The sequence below is a fragment of the Drosophila melanogaster genome, chromosome 3L, assembly GCF_000001215.4.
Source record: "Drosophila melanogaster chromosome 3L".
Classification (NCBI taxonomy): Eukaryota; Metazoa; Arthropoda; class Insecta; order Diptera; family Drosophilidae; genus Drosophila; species Drosophila melanogaster.
In genome coordinates, this window is record NT_037436.4 from 8,858,044 (window position 1) to 8,880,687 (window position 22,644).

The 22,644-nt window shown below is 41.1% G+C and overlaps 1 protein-coding gene across 2 annotated transcripts in view; it reads left to right on the top strand.

Annotated features, from left to right (window-relative positions):
• Positions 1–22,644, top strand: part of dally (division abnormally delayed) — a 63,688-nt gene that overhangs the window by 30,539 nt on the left and 10,505 nt on the right. For both annotated transcript variants that reach the window (NM_001259756.2, NM_079259.4), the window contains exon 2: positions 19,115–19,258. In NM_001259756.2, the coding sequence (NP_001246685.1) occupies positions 19,115–19,258 (144 nt within the window). The remainder of the gene's footprint in view (positions 1–19,114; positions 19,259–22,644) is intronic.

A 22,644-nucleotide genomic window follows, 5' to 3' on the forward strand; every position in this document is an offset into this window, starting at 1 on the left:
ACAGCCGACTGACTGTCAGCTGCATTTAACTCGAGACGTTGTAAAATATATAACATTATCGCTTTATCGTAATTATTTACCCCTTACATAAATTATCTTCAAGTTTTTGCCTTATCAGCGGCTTTTGCGACTGGGTTTGCGTTACTCGCCTTTTTTTTCGCAGACCTTGCTAAAGTGCCATAAATTTGCTTATTTATTGTTCATGTTTTTAAGAGTAAAGTGCACAAGTTTTTTAAGCCCTTTTTAAAGCAAAAATTATGTTGTAATCAAAAGAAAACTTAATGATTGATGAGTTCCTTCACCTAAAGGTACACGAAATCTTCTCTAATGAAGTTAGGCAAAGTTTGAAACACTAATTGATTAATCTCAAAATTGGCTAAACTTCGTATTCCCTTGGTTCAGAAATTGCAGTTCTTTCGTGCTCTTTTTATTTTCAGGCATCTTCGTGCTCTGCCAAGATTTTAATTAACTTTAATTTAGTTAATTAAATGTAGTATTGCTTGCGGTGCCGCCATTCGCCTTTGGCACTTTATTAACAGCAATTAGTTAATTTTAGTTATTTCAGCCAGTGAACTGTGATCTCACGTTGCGCCACTCAGGCCGCCAGTCAAATAAATAAATAAAAATAAAATATATACAATATATGCACCGATGTGGGCATACTCGTATATAAGGACACATATGACACATGGCAATGTCGGCGCCGATTTCGTGACAATTTATTGGACATATCAATGACAACAAAAAAGGAAAATGCAATTGCCCGAAATCCATTTGGCATAAAGTTTGCCAAACTACTTTCGGGTTTTTCACTCAACACACTCGTATTTTTTGCACAAAGGCTGCTGAAAATCGCAATCGTAAATGTCAGTTTGCTGTGGTTTCTGTTGTTTGCTTTTGTTGGCTAATTCTGAGATTGCAAAACTGAGAAATTGTCATCCAACTTTTTTTTCTTCGGGTTTTTGGCTTTGCTGCCAGCCCAAAAATGGTCATGATGCAAAATGTCAAACGCAAGTCATCGCCATACACGGCGAGAAATAAGTGGTTGGCATAACAATTTGACTTGTCTTCAATTAATTAAACGGCCACTACGTTGTAAAATTTTACTGCTAACTAGTTTACTTATATCTCCCATTTTGCTGAAATGCCTTAAATTAATTAAGTTAGAAAATTAGACAAACATCTATAAATCAACACTGATTCGCGAAACTTGTTTAAGTAGCCGAACGTGTATTCAAACCAATGCCTAAGATAAATCGCAATCAGCTCTGAGTTCCTGACCATCTCATCTTTTCTACCCGACTGCCCGACTGCCAATTTATGGCCTGTGACCGACCAACGAACGAACGAACGAACGGGCCAGGTTGTGTTGGCCAAGTTAACTTGCGGCTGTTTTGTGCCGCTGTCTGTGCCCTGTCATCGTCATCCTTTTAAAGCTGCTTAGGCGGCACGCCTCACTACCAACAACGGCATTAGCAGCTGAGCAGCAACAAAGGCCAAGGCATCCATCCACAGCAACAATAGCAATAACAGCCGGCACTCAACAACTTCATTTGCACCGCTCTTCTTGGCATAGCTCATATTACACGCACCGTCTGCTTGTCGCCATCGACTTTGGCTACATCGCTATAAGGTAGATCCTTCCCTCTCCGCCGCTCTCCATGTCGAACTCATGCACAATTAGTCACTTGCAAGTCAATTAAGTTCCCAGCGCGCCAACCGCAACAGAACGCCGGCTTTCCTGCCACATGCCCCCAGATACCCCAGCTCCCTCAATGCCACATCCCCTGACACCCTGCCACACATGCCCATTCGTTTGGTGGGCTGGGTGACGATGATGATGATGGGGGAGACACACTCACGGATACCTGTGGCACCGTCTGGGACAGGGACATCACGGAGTCCACGGAGAAAAAACCCGATTAGTATATTAGTCCCATGACTTGTGCTAAAAGTTTGAAGGAATATGTGTTTATATTTAATAAAGTACTAATTCCCCTTATATGAAAACTTGCCAAAATATAACCATTATAATTATATAAATCAAAAAATGTGTTAAATGATCACATCACGTATGTCTTAACTGCAAAACAAAGCATATCAGAAATGCTTTCTATTGTTGCTCGTAGTTTAAGGCACAGCCCTATTGGTTTTCTAACTTCTAAATAGATGGCATTTCGCTCAGTGTATCGCTGGTAGTGCGAAGGAACTAGCACGGATCGCGGCACTCATTTGCAGTAAAAAGCAATGACAATGTCGGCGACAACGACTGCGACAAGAAAATTAAAGACAGACCCCGTAGACATGGTCTGGAACACCATGGACACTGGGCCACAAGAGCTCAAGGAGGACGAGGAGGATGGGGAGGCGGAGCAGAAGCATGGGGTTTGCGGTGGGTGAGCCGGGCTAAAAGTAAAACAAAAACCATATTATTAACGCCTCATTAAATTTTTAACGATTTTAAATTACAGACTGCGGTGCGGGGCCAGCTAATGAATACAAATTGGCCGTACTGTGTGTGCGTGTGTGTGAGCCTCAGATTAAGATACAATAATAATAATGCCTGTCTACAAGGCTTCACCTATGGTTTCAGGTTAGGAATAAGACATCGGGCCATTTCTGGCCTAAATGCTTTTCAGTGTTTAACAATGCGTAATTGACATTAATTATTGAAGCGGCCACCACACCCAGCTGACTTCAGACGCCTCTGACGTAGCCAAAATCGAATATTAATCAGCCTGTGCGCCGATAGTTGTTGTTATTCCTAACATTTTTTAATTGTATACACTTGTAACATGCAAATGAGTTTTGGACATAGACAGGGGACATGGGCACGACTATTCGCTGCTAGAAAAAAATAAAAAATTAAAAAAAAAAAAACAGATCAGCGGGACGGCGGAGAGGTTAGGGTGCTCTGATATATCACGACTTTGACTTTCCGAGGCAAACGATCCAAAATACCAATCCAATCCAAACCGATCCGATTGGAATGACCACCAACACCAGGCCTATGAATATTCAAATGTAGTTTTTCCATTTTTTTAGACCAAATCGCTGTGAACACTCAGCCTTTGTTCATGCTCGAATTTAATGATTTTTTCTATGTTCGCATGGCAAATTAAATGTATAATTAAGAAATAAATTGCTTCCGTTGACGTTTATTATGTGACAGCCTCTCCAAATTCTTGAGACAAACAACAAAGAATGAATTTGTATGGAACACTCTTTTGACAAAACTATTTATTTTGGGTATCTGTCCGTTTGACACGTTTTAAATATGTCTCAGTTATTAGCCAAAGTCCAAAACTTTGTTGGAAGAATTTAAATTTATGGTTTTGCGACAGAGACAGCTCCTCCCAAAGAATTATACAAAAACAGGTATTCATTCATCACTATTTTATTGCTCATAAAAAATGTGTCACAAGTATCTCAAGCAATTACTTATTTGCGAAATATAGCCAAAACTAAAACAATCATAATAAAAAGAAAACGAAACTATAAATTATATAAGATTTGAGTGCCTTAAAGATATAATAAAGTTTATGATAAATCTTCCGTCTGCATTGGGAATTTCTGCACAACTAGAATTTAAGTTAACTTATTACTTTCGATCCAATCAACTCGGGGGTTAAACATTTTCTACAATTTACTTCCGCATCCATTGGCAGCATTTTCGTCGATTTTGTTGGCATTTCATTTGGCAATTTCTGAGGCAATTTTTTTTTGTTTGAATTTCTTTTATATTCTATAGCGAAAAAATTCGCCTTCCCCCTGACATAATTTTCTCTAAAAGAAAATAAACGAGTGGCTCGCACGCTCGCCGGCTTTTTTGGCCATTCCTCATGCGGGGTACTGTGGTTGTTCTTGGACGGACGATTTAATATCAAAGCAAGCCGCCAGCAGACACAGGGCATTTATAAACATATAGTGTATAGTTATATACGACTGCTGCCACGCCCCCCGTGCCATCGGAATCGGCCTACGCGTCTGTGGTTGTTTTTCCACTGTTTTTGAGGGGTGCAAAATCGAAAACAAAACTTAAATGGTTCGAAACATGAACTTTTTGGCGAATTTGCCTAGTGTGCGCTTTCCGTTTCGATATTTATTTTGGCTTTTAGTTTCACACAGACTGCAAGCAGTTTGCCAAACAAAGAATGGCTATAAAAATACAACGTAGAAAGTGTCAAAATTCAAGGAATCGCAATTTATGCAAGCGTCACTGCGATAAGACATCTAAAATCGGTTTCTTTCAGCCCGATTGCGAATTGAGGTCTGAATCAAAGTTGGCTCTTTAATTTTTGGTGGCTGTGTGGGCGCGTGTTTGGGCCAACATTATGGTCGAGATGGGGAGAGTTGCGGTCAATAACTGGTTTCTGCTTGGGTCGTTTCGTCGTTTTCGAAAATAGATTTCATTTTTATTGAAATTATGACATTCATCTTAATTTGCACCATCGCATAACTTACTAATTCTGTATTTGTCTCTCCTCCTTTGCAGGTGTGTATGTGACCGCAGGCCGAAAACTGGTTTCTATCCCGCCACCACCAGGTGAATCCAGACAAACGTACAGGTGGGGCATCCATCCGGGCATCGTTAGGTGGATGTGCCAAGACAATTTGCTGACTTTCGCAACTCATTAGGAACTGCAAAACGTTGCACAAGAGAACTTGACAGCTAACGAAGGTCCTTAGCCAGTAGTCCTTTTCCTATTCCTTCTATATTCGCACTACAATTTGACTACAAGATACAATTTCTTTTGCTGCCGAAGTGCAGGAAAAGCTGATGTGAAAAATCGAAAACGTTTTGCAGTTTATATTAGGTTGACTAGGTGAATAGTGATTTTAATGGTATAGATATGACAGGACGAAGAAATGCAACATTTCAGCTGTAAAAAATAAGCAAATTTAAGGGTATATCGATAGATATTATAGATATCTAGATATATAATTTAAACACGTTTTTTGAAAATGTACAAATTTAGCAACACAAATTTGGAATTTTTAGAACCCTTAAATTTTCTCTCGTACATTCACCACACGACTTATCATTTCATGTTTCCCGTCAGTTCCTTTGACCTTCCGACCCTCAATCATCCTTGAACCCAGCGAAGTCACCCCTGGAGTGCAACTAGGACTCCCCGGCGGAGGCCACATGCAATTACTTCAGTGGCGTTGTCGTCATGCCTCATTGCGGCTCAGAGCATAGCTGGCACATGATAAATTTCCGGGGACTCTCGGGATGGTAATCCGCTCGTTTGTAATTCAATTAAATGGAAACGAGAAAACAAAACTGCAAGTGTATCATTAATTTGAGCCTGTGCCAAGGCCTTGCACATAATAGGCATACACATTCGAGTATGCACAGACTGGCGTAATAGTTATCCAAGTCTATCTCCATATCCATATCCATAGTCATAGCCACATAAATATCCATGTGCATGCCTGCTGTTTGGAGCTGTCATTAATCTTTCGACAGCCACAGCTCCCCCGCCCAAATGGCAAAAACTGTGAAAATCATTTTCAATGGCAAGGCTTTGTATGCTGTATACTGTATAGTAAGCTGGATGCCTTTGTCTAATGATCGCGTGCAGTTTTTCACATGTTCCCCATAATGGGGCCGAGTGCTCATACATCATATTTATGCCAAACTATTTCAATATCCCCATGCACATTTGACAACCCGAACGTACGTGTACATATATCTATGGATATATCTAAGTAGGCCTGCTCCGACGGCCAGATGGAGAATTATGTCGGTTGATTAATGTTCGGCTTGCCATCCAGATGTCAGCTTTGTGTATGCGCACAGCGTTAATCACGGCAGCAGTTTCTGCTTTAATTACTGAACCTGGTTTCCATTCCAATGCAATTAAATACTCACATTGAGGCGATTGATTGATCCTGTGTCTTGACACAACAACAATTTATTCATTGTGAGAGCTATTCACATTTATTTACATACCACCCACAAAGCTGTAAAGTGTGGCAATTGAATTTGAATACTGGCTTAGGCAAATCACCAGGCACGGACAAGAGAAAAAACTGTAACAGAAGTGTTGAGATCGCACTAATTACATGTCAACAGACACACACGCCCAGCGGCAACAGCAACACCTATTCCCGCAACAACTGCAGCAACAGCAACTGCAGCAGCAGCAACACCAATTCCGCAGCAACGCCAACACCTTGGCGCATAAATTTACAGCCAACGACGCATGTCACATGACCCCTTCCTGCCTGCCTGCCTTCCTTCCATCCTATCCTTCAGATATGGATATTTATATATATGTTGCATGTGGAGCGGCGGCTGCCTCAATAGTGTCAAATGTGAAATTTATGTGGGCAAGTGAGCGACAGGCGGAGCATGCGCAGCCATCCAAGCTAAAAGATTATACAAATTCCAGATGAAAGTTCCTTCAAACTACTTAGCATTTTTTTTTAGTACCAGCAATTAGTGGTCATGCAAATTGCAGAGACATGATCGCCGAACGGAGACCAAAACTAGGACGTAGCTCATAACTTCATCGAAAGCGGGTCATTTAACTGAAATGCACTCAGTTCTTGGGTATACTCATTTATTTAAAATCAACTGTTGCCATGCTACATATGTGAAAGCCAAGTGAAGATACATTTTATTAATCACATTTTGCATCTAGAAGCTTCAAGATAAGTATCTACATACATAGCACATGCACCCAATGAACAATTTGATAGATTGATTGTCAGTTGCATTTTGCAATGCAAATGCGGCCAAGATTTATACAACAAATAATGCATGCGCATCACAAACTAAAAGTGTTCATTAAAGTGCGGAAAACAATATATATATAAGCATGTTTTAGACATGTCTGTTATAAAATGCATTGATACGTTTGCAGTTCGATTTAATAATCTGCATTATTATTAATTCAGTTCATTGATTTATGTTTTTGATATTTATTTATGTTAGCATACCCACTGTTTTTTTAGCATTCATTAATTTAAGAGCATTTGCGATGCAGTGCAGACAGGCACGCATTTTTTTTCTTTCAAACTATTTTGTTTTCTATGCGTTTCTCTTTAAAAATGCAAATTTTTTCGCTCGCATATTGTTTGTCGGTCTTTTTTTATTATGCCTTGTGAGATATGTAGCACACGTCCATGTGGAACCGGCGTCTGTCCGTCTATCTGTCCGTCCGTTTGTCAGTCAGTCATGCAGTCAGTGCGTCAATGCCTCAGTCCTCAGTCATTCAGTCAGTTGGGCAGACAAGCGTGTCACTGCATTGCCATCGGCTATAGTTTTACAGAGAAAAAGCAATTCATTCAGTCACGCACACTCATAGATCCAGATACATTCATTCAGATTTTCAAGCGTTGTGCACTGCTGATTTTATGTTATGTTACTTAAATGCTGTCACACAAAGGCGCACAAATTGAGTCTTTACTGTGCCTGCATATGGGTGGACAGCGAGGAGGAAAATTCTTAACATTCAAATGAGCATGGAACACTGCACGCCCACACTGTCAATTGTGTTCGAAATAGTTCTCTTTTTGCTGTTCTATATTTATCAAGTGACAAGGCCTGTTCGATTCAGAAAACTATAGTTAGGCTGTCATACACGGTTCAAGGGTATTTTGATTAATGAGTTGGTTGTGCGAGTGACTCACTCGCTTAAATGGGAGAATTATTTTTGGGTATCAAGTTAATCAATTTCACTGTTTCGGGTGCGTGGGAAAGTCCCTTGTAATGCGCTTTTAATTGCAACGAACACAGAAATAATTGCACTCAACTCGGTAACTGAGGCAACTTTCACTAGCTGTAATTCAAACTGACATCTCGTCCCCAGGGAGAACTCTTTGCCAGCAATTACAGACACAACAAAAACGCATAAATTACGTCCCAAAATTGGCATCGAACCGAACAACAAAAAAATGAAACAAAAACTTTATAAGGAAGTTGGGCACCTACGTGTCGTATACGTAATTACAAATTTATGTGAATGCCGGTGGATGTGTATGAAAAACAATTACACGACCGCACACACCACACTCTCGAATGCATAATGCAGCAGTTGCAGTTGCACTTTCAGTCGCTCTGTCATTGAGTCCGTTTTTTTTTTCTTAATTTATTTAGTTTTCAAGCCAGAGTTGCCTTTGGGCCACACTTGCCAGGAGTGTTGGCAATTGAAATCAATATGCTCGAGCACACTACAAATTTGTGCGGTTGCCAAACTGGATGATCGACCCACGCCCGAAAATCCGCTGAAATAAATGTAAGAAAATTTTAAAGCAGTCATTTTGCAATCGTATCTAATGAGGTGCGAAGAGAGGCGTTACAACGCCCCAAAGAAACTAAAACCAATGCAACAGAATATTGTCAACAGCTTTGCTTACAACGGTTTGCACTTTAGGCCTAATCCCCCGAGAAGCCTATGTGTCTATATATCTTTATGTACTCATATAACGACAGCGAGTGGGCAGAAGTCGGGGAAAACTTGCTCCTTGGACGGCAAACCACTGATGATGAAGCCATTAAATGGAAAATTATATGCCGGCGCTCGGTAATTGGCCAAGTGCATTGAAATTAAACCTGGTTTAGTGTCTTGCAATTCGAGTTTGAGTGTGGCGATTACATGAAAATTTAGCATTCAATAAAATTCAGCTTTAATGCAGGGAAATAAAGTTCGAATACTTTGGCTCAATCAATTTTCATTTCTTTGTTTAAATATAATGGTAAATGAAAATGTACATGAATGAATTTAAAAATTTATCAGAACACACTTAATTTTCCGTTTTCCTTCCAAGATTTTAGCTTGGCAATTTCGACATACATTGAAAGCCAAGAACTCGCGGATTAGTATTTAAATTCTTTCAGTATTAGCTTTGCTGAAACATTCCGAGCTGCGGCTTAGATTGAACCAATTTCCCTTCTTCGCATGCATTATTCATTCCATTGTACGAGTACTTGGCCTATGCATATAAAGTACGCAAAAGTTCGTTGAATTTTAAGAGTTTTCGCGCACATTTAAAAATAAAAACCAACCCACGCCCAGAAAAAACCGCGAAAAAACCGCGGCGTGCTATATACATAAGTACTTCTAATTGCTTCCGTGAAATGAAACAGACCAGGAACCACATAGACAAACATACACTTTTGTATAATTTAAACAATGCCAAGGAAAGACGAAAATATATGAAGATGATTTTCCGCAGAAATACGTATGGTCCAGGGGAATCGAAAGCGAACGATGACGTAGGTATTGCGTATTTTGTTTAGTTTTTTTTCAAATTCTTTTTTTAAGGAAACTGATAAATAAACAGCACGTGAATTATAAAATGCAAAATGAAAGAAAACAAATCGCGCACAATCGACAAACAAAACGAGGCGAGAAAATACACATGTATAGGCGAAATCATCTAGGAAAACTTTGCAAATTTCTTCGCCCCAAGCGACCTACGTGAGCAGCATGAAAAGATTCCCTACGATCCCGAAGTGTTTGCCCGAGCAAATGAATGGGAAACCCAATGACTGGCTGTCTGTCTGAGTGACGACTGACTACTACGATGCTTGGTAAAACAATGGCCAAGAACGAGTGAGAAAAGCCGGTGGTGAAGTTGGGAAGAAAGCCTGAAATGAAAATCTCCGCCAATGTTTGCCCTCCGTAGCGGCGTCTTTCTTTTATTTGGCTTTCTGTTTGCTTGGCGGCCCTAACGCCAAAACTCAATATTTATTCTTTTCGATTTACCCGCTTGCTTTTCGAAATCTCCTTGGTCTGGCGTGTATCCGCATTAAGTTTTATTTTTATGGCGAAAGCGTAGAGCGTAGAAAACGCTCTTGGCTTTTGGCCGAATCTGGCTTGTTTGTGGGCGTAATTGAAAAACCCCGACGCTTAAAATGGCCACAACTAAATTTGTAAGGCAACTATTTAGTGATGGTTTCACTGCTCCATCTACTGGCCAGTCCCCCTCCAAAATTCCCCGCAACCTCAAGTCGTTGCGATAAATCGCTGGCTGCAGGCTCCAGCGTGGCCGGCCAATGCGGCGTATGCGCAATTTGTGCTGCACTTGTGAGGGCTTCTCTACCCCGAAATAAAACTGTCGAAAAGAAGACTTGCGGCCATTTGCCAAACGCTTGAGCTTAGCACATACAAACTGGCCAAGGTTTCAATGGATTCCATTTTCTTTTTCCAACGATGGGAAAAACTGGGTGGGTGTCTCTGGCCGCAGTTAGGCAAATATTGAAGCATTGAACACGTTTTCGAGTAAATTGCTATTTTATTGTCCCACCTTTTGGCTTTGTTCGGTTTTGGAAGCCCGGTGCTTTGGCCTCGGACAATTTTATTACAGGCGTTAAAATCGGGGTGACATTTGGCATCATATGGTTATAGGTATTTGCAAATACCAATTTCCCTTTTTGAATTCATTCTATTACTTTGAACACAGTTCCATTTTTCTATTCTTCTTTTTGTTCTAAAAGATTTCATCAGCATTCACCTAAACCATCAATATAAATATACTTAATAGTTGAAAGTAATTAAATGAACTACCAATATTTCTGGCTGTTCTATTTTATTTTATTTTTAAGAAGAGACTATTTGAACTCTTTGTTCTGCTTTCGAATCCAATAATTAGCCATCTGTTTGTAAATACCCTCTTAAATGCTAACAATTCCGATCGTTGGCTTATCTCATCGCCTGGCACCTTTAGTTCCTCAATTTAATAAACATTTACGAGAGAGTTCAGGCCAAATCGAAAGGAAGGCAGTAGGGGCTGTCGAGGGAAGCCGAAGCTTTCATTGTTGTCATGCAATGCGCAAACACAAAACTAATTGAATTTTTCGTAGCTCTTTTCCATCCTTGCCATTCTGCAAGTCAGCAGTGGCGTTGGCTGTCAGGGGGCTCGTTGGAAAATCGGTGGGAAAACAACGGGGCCTTTTGTCTATGCCGTACGTGCCACAATTCCTAGTTGACACGATGTTGTTGTTATTGTTGGTGCTGTGGGCTGCATGTTTGCTGCTGATATTGCTCGGAAACATAATCAACATATAATTAAAAGCTACTAACATGCAACACATTACACGCAAAGTATATTGTCGTTACACAATGCAAAGTGGGTAGGGTTCTTCAGCATCTAAGCCCCTAGAAATTCCATACCACCCCTTCGTTTTTTTTTTCTCTGTTGTTTATCTAGCGTCGGACTGACCCAAAAATCCACTTCACGCCCAAAGCAAAACATGCTGGGTTTTATTATATTTATTTTATTTTATTTTATTTTGGTCTTTATGCTGAGTCTGGGTCTTGGCTCCATTTTAATGGCCTGCATGGTGCGTTGCAATTATAATACGTACAACACAACCGACGACAACAAGTGCTGCTTAAGTGCTCCATGCAACAACAACAGCGGATTCGGATTGTCCAGAAATAAATGTGACCTAATTCAGTGTTTTTTGGGGGGTTTTCTGTTTCTGTTTCTGAAATATTGTAGTTGTCATAATTCACTTGGTCTGCTCCATATTTTGTGCAAGCTCTGCACTTATTTTGCTTGGCCTGTAACCTGAGTTTTCGTTCATGGGATTGGCATTACTAGAGTACGAAATACTTGAAACACGAGACAATCGCTGCGAGAGCGTAATTGTATATATATATATATATATGCATATATAGCACCGATGTCAAACAATAATACTTAATAATGCCTCGCTGGGCATGGCCCATATTTAGTAAATTGGAATCGTGGCCGGTCGTTATCAGTTGCAGCAGCTAGAACACTAGAACACTAGAACATTGGAACCCCATTAGCAACAGAGACAGCAGTCTTAAATTAAATTAAATTTAGAACATGTGCTTGAAAAATCTGTTCTGTCGGCAATAAACTTAAATGGTTAATGATCCGTGGAGCAATTAACATTTTACAGCATAAACATGAAATAGAAAAAAAACGGGGCTAGCATCATAGTACTTACTTAATCTGGCAGTTAGTATACGATTTTAATTTTCAGTTCCTGCAATTTCATCCAGGTAATCCACTTGATGGAATCATTTCCTGCACCTAGCATCATCAATTGGCTGCAATAATGCCAGATGCTGTCAGCAACACTCAATAATTTAGCTATATTACGCAGGTTTTTGCTGATAACGAACTTAATGATCCTAAATTCTTAAGTTCCCATTCTGAAAAACCTTTCCCATACGCATCACTTATAGTTACGAGCAGCCAATGGCAATCAGTAGAAATTTGCGTACATTAAGACCATGGCTTTTTGCTCTGCAATTGCCGGCATGACATTTGCCGGCTGAAACGGCCGAAACGGCTGAAAAAACAAGTTAATTACAATAGGATTACCCGGCGCAAACAAAGGGGCAGCCACTGCCACTGCGACTACGACCATTGCCCATTGGCCTTCCGTTCGTGCCGCATATTTTCCCATTGGCATAATCTCATAAAATGGCATTTATGCGGGGTCCCGTGCGGATTTTCATTCCCCAGCGCCCAAACCCCAAGGGGGCTTGTTGATGCGTTAATTTGCATGCAACATGCACTATGATTACCCGCAATTTGCAGCAGCAGCAGAAAAGCAGCGGCAGCAGTGCCGCCAACTAGATCGCCATTAGCGGGCTAAACACTCAGAGAAAATAAAATAGCATTATTATATTATTTAAAGTTAATAGAGCAGGACCTACAGGATTCTTCAATTAACATAGTTTGCATTATTACATGCATACATTGAGACCAATTTACTTTTAAATCATAGTTCTATAAAATGTCCTAAGAGACTATTCCAAATCGCTTATCCAAATTTTCCAAGTGTGGCAGCTGGGAAATCGTAATGGAATCGAAATCGGACAGCTGGCCACGACCATCGGCCAACTGGGCGAGCAGAATTGGTTGCTCTTGGATCGCGTTTATTTGTTTGTTGTGCTTCTGTTTTTGTTTGACGCCGATGTTTGCACAACTGCAGTGGAAAAATCGCAACAACAAAAAAAAAATACGTAAAAATTGCTGAAGAGCCATGGGGAATACGCCTCGCTACTGCCGTTTTCGATGGCTTTCATTTGCTGGGCGCCCAGTTGTATAATTTGCAATTGTTTGTTGTTGGCTTGCCCTGCGAATGGGAATGCGAATGTGTTGCTGCCCGGCAGCAACATGCCCAGCAGCAACTTGCAACAGCGGCAACTTGCAGCAGCTGAGCTGGTTTTAATTATAAAACTGCTGCTACATCTGCGGCTCCTTTTTCGTGTTTGGTTATTGTCAGCGATTTCCTCAATTATTTGCCTTCGTTTGTTGTTCTCTTGTTTTCACAAAAAAAAAAAAAAACGAAAAACGAAAAAGAAACAAATGAAAATAAGAAATGCACATAAGTTCAACAATTTTGTTGTTCGTTTATTTTCGATTTGTGTGTTTAACATTTGCTTGCGACCAGCTTGTTGTAATTTGATTTCTTTGTTTACACAAGTATATTTAATGCCCGGTTCCTTTGTGTTTCGGGTGCTGCACTTCATCATCATCGCCGAAGATGGGTGAATCATGATGATGAGGATGGGAGGATATGCATTCTGGGGTTTATTAATAGTCCGTTCTTTGGCATTTCTGATGGATGCCGTGCATTGGCATTAAGTTCTTTGTTCGTTGCATTTGAAATCTCCCTATAGAGATATTTTTTTTTTTTTGCAATCTGTCTGCCGCTATAAAGTGCAGATCGAGATCCGAGAAATTAATGTTCAAAGATTCTCCGGGCCAAAACTTTCCATCCAGTTTCATTAGTTCTGCACATATCGCTGAAATTTGCATATAGATTGACTCAACTCAACTTAACTCGACTCGCAGAGGCAACTCTCTTTCTGCTGGCTCATAAATCTAAATAATTAATAATTGTCACTGCCCCCCGAAGACGGCGACTGCAATATGCGGCTAAAATGCTTTTCAATTAAATTTTTAATACATTTAGCGAGGCCGCTGATGCAGACAACGGGAATTTCGCGTCTGCCTGGCGCCTGCCGAAATCGCAGACCAATCCGAATGAGCTGGCCAAATATGGGGGCATGCAACCAGTAACTAGCAGATTGCAACTACCATGCTGTGGCACGCATAATCTCAGCTGACAGTTTCATCGCTAGATTACCACAAAGTGCAGTGCGTGCAGCAGGCCGAAGGAAGCTTAGGTACGGATACACATGCGAGATACAGATGCAGATACAGTTACGCCGAGATACATTTGTGTGCATTCAAATGCGAATGCAAATAAATGGCAAAGAGATTGTCGCTGCAGCCGACGCAATAAATTTTACATGCCACGCAGACGTGGCGCCAAAATCTGCCAGCTTCGATGTCAGCAGAGCAACAGCCACAGCAGCAACACAACGTGCAACTGCGACACCAACACCAACGGCAATGTTGCAAGTTAGCATCCGTGCGGAATTTGCCACACAAATTGAAAACTTATGCGGCACATTAACAATTTACCAGCAGAATTGTTGGGATTTTCCCGCGTGGCAGCTGCAACGCCAAATAATCGCTGCCAAACATATGCAAAATAACAAATATTTTAAAATGCCACCACAGTGGCACAGTGAATACGAAAAATTTTATATCGGCTTAAATAACGCAAAACATCATTTAGGAATCAAAAATGTGTAACATTATATTCTTAAGATTGAATAATTTTTCCATCTAACAAAACGTCAAATTTGTGTGTCAATTAGTATTTAAAATAAAATATTGAATCAAAACTTGAATCCTTTCCACTGTGTCTCATCTGGATATTTACACGTACGATTTACCTGGCTGTGTAGCTCCCACAATTGATATCAGTTTCGTGGTAGGCAGGATAGGTTTTCCCGACATTGATTCGGCTCAAAGTGAAACAGTTACGATAAGATATGAAAATCGCAAACATACAATTGTGGCCAATAAACAATGTGGGCACGGGGCTAAAAATAGACGGGCATAGTTCAACGAACCAGAAGTTAAGGTAGTTTAATGTATAAGAATGAAAATGGGGAAAAATGTGAAAACGGAATGGGGGGAAATTCGAAAAAAGAACTCGCCATCTGATGATGATCTATGTTTGGGACAAACGTGTCATAACAGCAAACAGAAAGCAACGAACCATAAAATGAACAAGAGGCCAACAACACCTTGATATGGGGTGCCCTAACCCCTGAACCCCTGAACCCCTGAACCCCCGAACCCCACAGCCCCCGACCATTTCGCCATTTGTTGACTTAATTGTTATCACCCTCAAACTGCCGCCGCCGCTGCTGCACAAATTGTTCGTGTTTGACAAGTAGTTGTCAACAATTTTTTGATAAAAAAGCTGAAATAAAAATGAAATTATTGTGTGTGACATGCAGGCCCAAAACCCGTCGTCTCCCCCTCCCCTCCCCCTTTTTAACACCACCACCCTGCCACATTGATAGGAAGCCTCTGCCAGCCGCGACGGATGTTTTTATTTGGTTTGCATCGCAGTCGCTGCACGTTCGTAAATTTATTAGAGAATTTATGGTTTTGGGCAATCGCTTGGACTATTTGTTGCGACCTGAGTAGAAATTAAATCGATTTTCAATCAAGGCCGTAAATTATACTCAAAATATATCACACATTTTTTTTTGGGGGGGGATTATATGTATTTCATTAGGTAAATATTTGGACTGATTTCAGTGGAATTTAAGTTCGTCAAAAAACGAAGGAAATTAAAGGGATTCCAGCATTCATTTTGTAATAAGTCAAAAAGTTGTTGCCATTGTTTGCATAATCAATTTAAAGTTTAATAACGTGCATTTTTGTAGGGCAGACAAGCTGCATGCTGTGCACTGGGCAATACTTTACTTTGTAATTAAATTATTTTTTACACAATGCATGTCAAAATATTTCGGCAGACATGGCAGGGATCTGTTTTAATTACAGCATCCAGGTCCAACTTTCTGGCATTCGGACGGGTAGGAAATTCTCCTGGCTCTTGGCTTCATTATTATCAACACGTTTACAGTAAATTGTGCAAATTGAAAACGCATACAAGTTGCATATGCCACCGGGAAATGCCCCGTCGGAAGGAGTGGGGGGGAGTGTTAAAATAGCTGTGGAGGGGAAGTGGCAAGGATGTGGCGGAGTAAGGACACTCGAAATATGTCAAGGTATGCAAAATCCACTCCCATACGCAAGTGTTTTGCGGGCTAAGCGCTTTCTTGGCTACCAGCCAACTTGGCTAATGCCAAAAGACAAGTAACCACAGAGCCAGAGCCTATTTGAGTGGATATTCATACATACATATATGTTTTGTGTGTGTGCGTATGGCGCTGTTCATCTGTTCATGTATGCCATCCACCCGCAACGCCCCCCTTTTACAGTGAAGACAATTACAGTAAACAAATTCGCACACGTCGTCAGTTGCATTTGCGGTGACAGGCTGGAAAACAAGGCCTGAAAATATAGAGAGACAGTAGCACAGAGGGGCATGGCTTTTGAAACGGGTGGGGGGGTGCTCTGTTTCGGAGGCGTAATGGGGCCACTGCCTCTGCCCCTGCCCCTACCCCTCCTCCTCTGGCCCGTTACGCCCCCTTTTTGCGGTCAGGGCCGTTGCTTGGTATTTTTGGCAGAGCATTTTCTGGCCATGCATGAGATTTGCATTTTTTACACACCCTGCTACCAATTGCCTTTGAAGCACGGCGAGAATTACTAACAATAGTATATAAAATAGTACACAATAGTACAGGATATATATATCAAAATTTTAATGTTTATATTGTAGTATTATTCTCAAAATAGTGCTGCCATTACTTAACTTGTTTTACCTAGAACAAGACTGCTGATGTAATCTTCAGTTTGAAGTTATCCTCTGAAATAGTCGTACTAAACTTTCGTTTATTATAATGGTGCCAATTTTTTTCCCCAGTGCAGTTGCATCTCTCTATATTCGGAGCATCCCCAGCTCTCCACTTTAGCCGTCTCCGCTTTGGGTCTCCCTTCACGTTCCTTTTGCAATTTGGCAGTCCGTTGCCAGAAACAGTTTGCCATAGCATACTTTTCTGGGCCACGGCATGATATATGTGTGTGTATGTATGCATGCAGGACCTCCCAATGCGCCTGTATGTGTGCATGCACGTTGCAGCAATTGAATTGAATTTCTGCTCCTCGAGTTTTGAGCTCTTGAGCCACAGAAAAGAGTTGGAGGCGAAACGTTTGAAAGCGAAGAATTCCAGCATTCCCAGTGCAGTTTTAACTTGCACTGGCTTCCCTTTTTCACTTTTCCTCCGCTTTTCCTCAGTTTTTCCAGTTTCTCCTTTTTGTCCCCCCTTTTTGTGCCCTTTTTTGTTTTTCCCCCCCAGACAGAGTGACTCGCTGACTGAGTGACGCCTGGGTTTCTGGCCAACTGCCATGCGGGAAGTGGTGCTCCCTTTTGGCCCACAGCTCTGGACCGATTTATGGCCGAATGGCAGTGGCAAAAACGCATAAACACATCATAGCCAAAGGAGACTGGAGGACACGGGCCCTAATCGATAACTTACACAATGCAATCGCAAGGAATAGGAAAGCCAAATCCTTTTTTGGCCCCTCGAGGAACACAAACAGCTCGCAAATCGATGGCACATAACTAAAAGCTGTTCGGTTTTCATCTCTGTCGAGCTTTGATTGACTGGCAGCAGGTCAATTCGAGGGGATATGTATATCATTTTGAGGGTAATGCCTTTGCGCCAAGTCTGTTGTCATTTTCCAGGCGGGAAAAGCGTGTCATGGCCCCGGCGATTAACTGCAGCTATTGATGTTTGCCATTAGTTAAACCGAAATAGACGCTGACTGCATCTGCACTTTTAGCTTTTGTCGAATTCATTCATTACGCTTGCTAATTTCACAACAGCCAACATATGGCCACCGAATCGGGGCACTCAGCGATATGCATATGAGAGATATTTTAAGCGCTTCGAACATCGTGTAAAAGCCATTAATTTAAATTATATACAACAAAGCGGGCAGATATCCATAAAAGTCGTATCTGTTCTTGTCATTGCAGTTGTCATAAAAAGTCTGTCACACGATTTGTTTTACTACTAATTTATGGCAGCAGCAAACTGCGGGGATTCCCCTCATTAACGCATACAAGTACGAGTGCAGAGGGGACTTTACAATTGAAAAAAGTATCTTAGAGATACCGAAAAAAAAACAATTTCCTTTCAATAAGCCCTTGCAATCAACGGTCTTTTGTCCACATATTTATTGTCCTAGCTTGTGCGGTTTTTTCGCTCTTTTTTTTGCTGTTTCTTTCTTTTTTGGGCCACAGCGATTAGTAAGTTGAAAATCGTTTTAGCCCACTTTCCCCCCCATCCATTGTCATTAGTGGAATGTGCTCGTATTTCAGAGGCAGCTGAAAACACAATCAATGCCCGCTGCGCGTTTTATGGGCCACAAAAGCCAAACAGCTACGATTTTTGTCATTTAGCCAGCTTAAGAAAGACAAAAAAAAACAATTGCAATTATGAGCAATTTAAAAGTTATTAACACGACCGCCCGTAATGAAACAAGCCGGCCAACTTGGTTCCTGCTTCTGGATTGTGCATTTGTTCATTGTAAATTGCTGAGCCCACGCGGCCAATCGGAAACTATGGCCACTTTGCTGTTGCATTCGAGCTGGCCAACACGCCCACACGCCATTTTAAAGTCATAAACAATTTAGCAAGCCAACCCAAACGCCCACACACACACAGTGAGCCGCAAAGTCATGAGTAAATATTTGATTTGTGCGATAATACGAAAATGATACAGGCGCAGCAGGCGTTTCATTATGATGCAACTAAAGATGAGCTGTGATGATCGATAAAATGGGTTTATTACCAGACAGCAGTATATTAAAATCTATCTTTACTTTTATTAACAACATGCATATGCGGCTGTGTGGATTCAGCAAGATTTGATTATAAAATGTATTTTATGAGTATAAATGTATACACAGATTGTGCAAATGTTATATCGAACTAAGATAATAATTGTAGTGGATGGGATATGCTTTTGCAATTGAAGTATAGCAATCTTTTGCCTAAAAATCCCCTTAAATCCCCTGTAATTTCTCTGATTTTCTAGCTGCCTAATAATAGACAAAATCCCAATCGCAATCCAAGCTCATCTCCTCTTTTCTTTTTTAATTTTCCAGGCGCCATTTGTGGCGGAAACTGCTGCAACAATGCCACGGAGCTGGAGCTGCGGGACAAAGCCGCCGGAATGTTCGAGCAACTGCTTCATCATCACACCAGCAGCCTGCGCGGAGTCCTCGAGACGAATGCCAAACAGTTCCAAAGTGAGTATCCATCTTTTTGGGGGACAGCAGAAAGGATTAGTGGGTATGGTCGAGTGAAATCGAAAAGAGCCAGAATGTCTTTCTATGCAAATCACTGGGCAAAGAGTCTGAAAAGTTTGCTGGGCGTTAGACCAAAGTATATTTTCGTGGCAATAAATAATTTATCATATGCAAATTCATCTGGCTCAGCACAAAAGTTATGAGGATAAAAAACAGCTTTTGCGAATCGCAATCTGCGAAGTGAGCTAACCAAATTAAACTTGAAACGCGAAATGCGAAATTGATTTGTAATTTGAATTTGTATGCAGATCAAAGCGACTGTATAATAAACTGATATGAAAGTATATGTACGTTATGGTATATACATATATAGGGATTCATAACCATAAGCGAGCTGTTTTAAAATGCAGCGAACGCGGCTCTGACTGCATCTAATTAAAAAAGCATTAAATAATGTTGTACCCTGTTGTTGTGGCCGCTGTCCCTTTTTTTTTTTTTAGACAATTTCGCAAACTTTGTCTGGGTCACGTTTCGGCGCTGCCACGCCCCCTTCTGGGAGCTGCCCCTTTCACACAATGCCTGCAAATTGTTGTCGTACATGCTGTAAATCTCGCTTCACTTTAAGGCAGGTTTTTGGGGTGCTGCTGTTGCTGTTGCAGCTGCTGCTGCTGCTGCTGTTGCTGCTGCTGCTGTTGCTGCCTCATTGTTGTTCTCGCCAGTCTGAGTTTGCAATTCTTGGAAATGGGCGCGTATTCGAAAAGACTTTAAACACGCCCCACTCGTTGTACATACATATGTATATGCCTACACGAATATAGGGAATATATACTATACTCGTACTGAATGCGGATTCACCATATATATATATATATACATAAATACATTTGGCGAATTTGTTTGCATTTTGTGTGTTGTCATCAGCTTAATTTATGCAAGCCCATTGATTCATTCGGATGGGGGCTCATTAAGTTTTTTGGCTTCCTTTCGGCAATATGAGTACTGAAAACGAAATGTTCATTAAATTCATTTGGGACTTAGGGTGAACGCTACTTGGTTATTTAATTATTTAATTTCTTAATAGGTAATTGAGCAAATCACATGATTAAATCGCCAATTAAATTGATCAATGAAATAAATGGTGTATATATCGTTATCGGCTGTAAAAATGACAAGAACACAATGAATTCTTTATTCGATTTCCAGCTAAATTCACTACCAATATATTCGAAATGCAGAGTGTTCCTCAAACAATTAGCATTCAATTTGCATTGGAGAATTCAACACACAATGATGTCACACAAGGCAAACACCGATGCGTCCCACGTTTTATTAGGTAAACAGAATGTGCAAAAAAATTAAAATGCAATCGGCAAAGTCATTTAGCCTAACAATCGAGGAATAATGCAAATTACAATTATTTAAAACCAATAGCCAGTGCAATTTATTTGTTTTTGTGAGCAAGGCTAAAAAATGAACCATATGGAACACTATCATTTCGATTGATGGATGAATGGGGTGCAGCTAATGGTGGCAGAGATTTGTGAAAAAGTTGGCTAATTGATTAAACATATACATACTATATTTAACTTTCAAATCATGGCCTGTTACTGATATGACCGTAACTGATAGTTAAAGGGTAACTTGACTGTCGCTGATAACGCGTTTCTTGTTTGGGCCAAAAACTTGTGTCCCAAATGGTGTACTCTTGTGCTTATCGGCGCGACGTTGCTATGGCACGCGTTTCCTTTACTTGCACCAGAGTGGCCATAAAAATTGATTTACTTTCTTGGCAGCACACCCGGCGTATGCGTAATGTTTTGCCATTGGAAGGGAGGAAAGCAGCACGCCAGACTCCCGAAAAATGCGCAACTATAAAACTTTATGCATTTCTTGGCAATCGCTGGTGTTATTGCTCTTTCTCCTGGTCTGCTAACGCATAAAATATTATGGTATGCGAAATAAATGCATATTTCTATTTTGTACCATAAACTTGCCAACTACAACAGCTTGTGGCATATGCAATACAAGCCCAGGCTTCCTTCCTGTTCGAAAAAGAACCCCACCTTCTCCACCACCCGCCGCCTCCTTCCGGTTGCAGCTCATCCGCCCTCGTGCCACGCCCCTTCCGTTTCCGCGTCCATTGTTGCAACTGCTCCTGCTCTCTCGCTCTAACCCTGCCATTGTGCCGCTGACTGCTTTGTTCGGCATATTATTTTTAAGCAAGTATTTGCGTGTTTAAACACGTTTCGCAGCTTACGAATTATACGGGGCCCCCCTAATAACCCCAATCCGCAGATCTGCCCGATCCCCAATTCCACATTTCTGCCACCAACGCACTGCGTTCCCATTGCACTTACCACGTAGTCGTCGTCACCACCATCATAATCATCATCATCATCATCTTTGCAGCTACTTTCGTTGTCACTGATTCACTGGAAAAAAATATTTCAAAAATTTAAGATTGATATGTGGATTGATGTTCAAGGAAGATATTGATATTCTTTTTAATTTTAAAGTAGTTTTTATCATTTTTAAATACATTTTTATTGGTTTTTTTATTATTAATTTCTTTTTTTTTTTGTACACTGTTTAATGTCATTGCCGTATTGGTGTGTTGCTCACGCGCTTAATGCGTTTGGCTGCAAAACATCTCGACTCTCCTTCCTGTCACCTGGCCTCCACCCCCGTAGGCCCCCCTTTTTGTGCCCCATCCAGACCCCCCACCCCCTCTTGTGTGCAGGGGCGTGCGCCAGCATAAAAGTTCCAAATGCTGACTTACTGCTATGCCTGCACAACTTTTGCCCCTTTAAACAAAACAAAAACAAACAGCATCGTGGAAAAAAAGAAAACAAAATTGTAACTGCAAAAATTATTTCTTTATTTTTGTGGCAGCAGCGGCAGCTGCAGCAGCAATGCGTGCACTTTCATAAGTTGCAACTAGCAGCTAGCTGCTAGCAACTTGTAACTTTCCCCACCCCAACCCCATCCCTGCCACCCAATTTCACAACTTGGGCCGGGCTTAAGTCTTTTCGGCCATATCTCGTACTTTGCCTGGCTGGCTGGATGGCTGCCTTCTTGTCTTTACGGCTAAAGTGGTTTTTTGGCCGCCATCGCTTGTTAGCCGGCTTTTGTTTGCCTTGTCACCGAGTGCAGGCTGTGCGAGCGAGCTTGTGTGCCACGGCAACAGCTATGCCTCTGCCTCAAGTTGTTGCAGCAGTGGCAGGTCCCCAAGTTTGCTGTTGTTGTCATTAGGTTTTAGTATGATTGAGGTGACACCGATTTTGGGGTGAGCATGGTATGGCCAACACCCGCTAAGCTCTGCATTTTTCATCGCCTATAGGGAACTGTTTCGGATTTGGACGCAACTATTGATCTGCTATATAAAG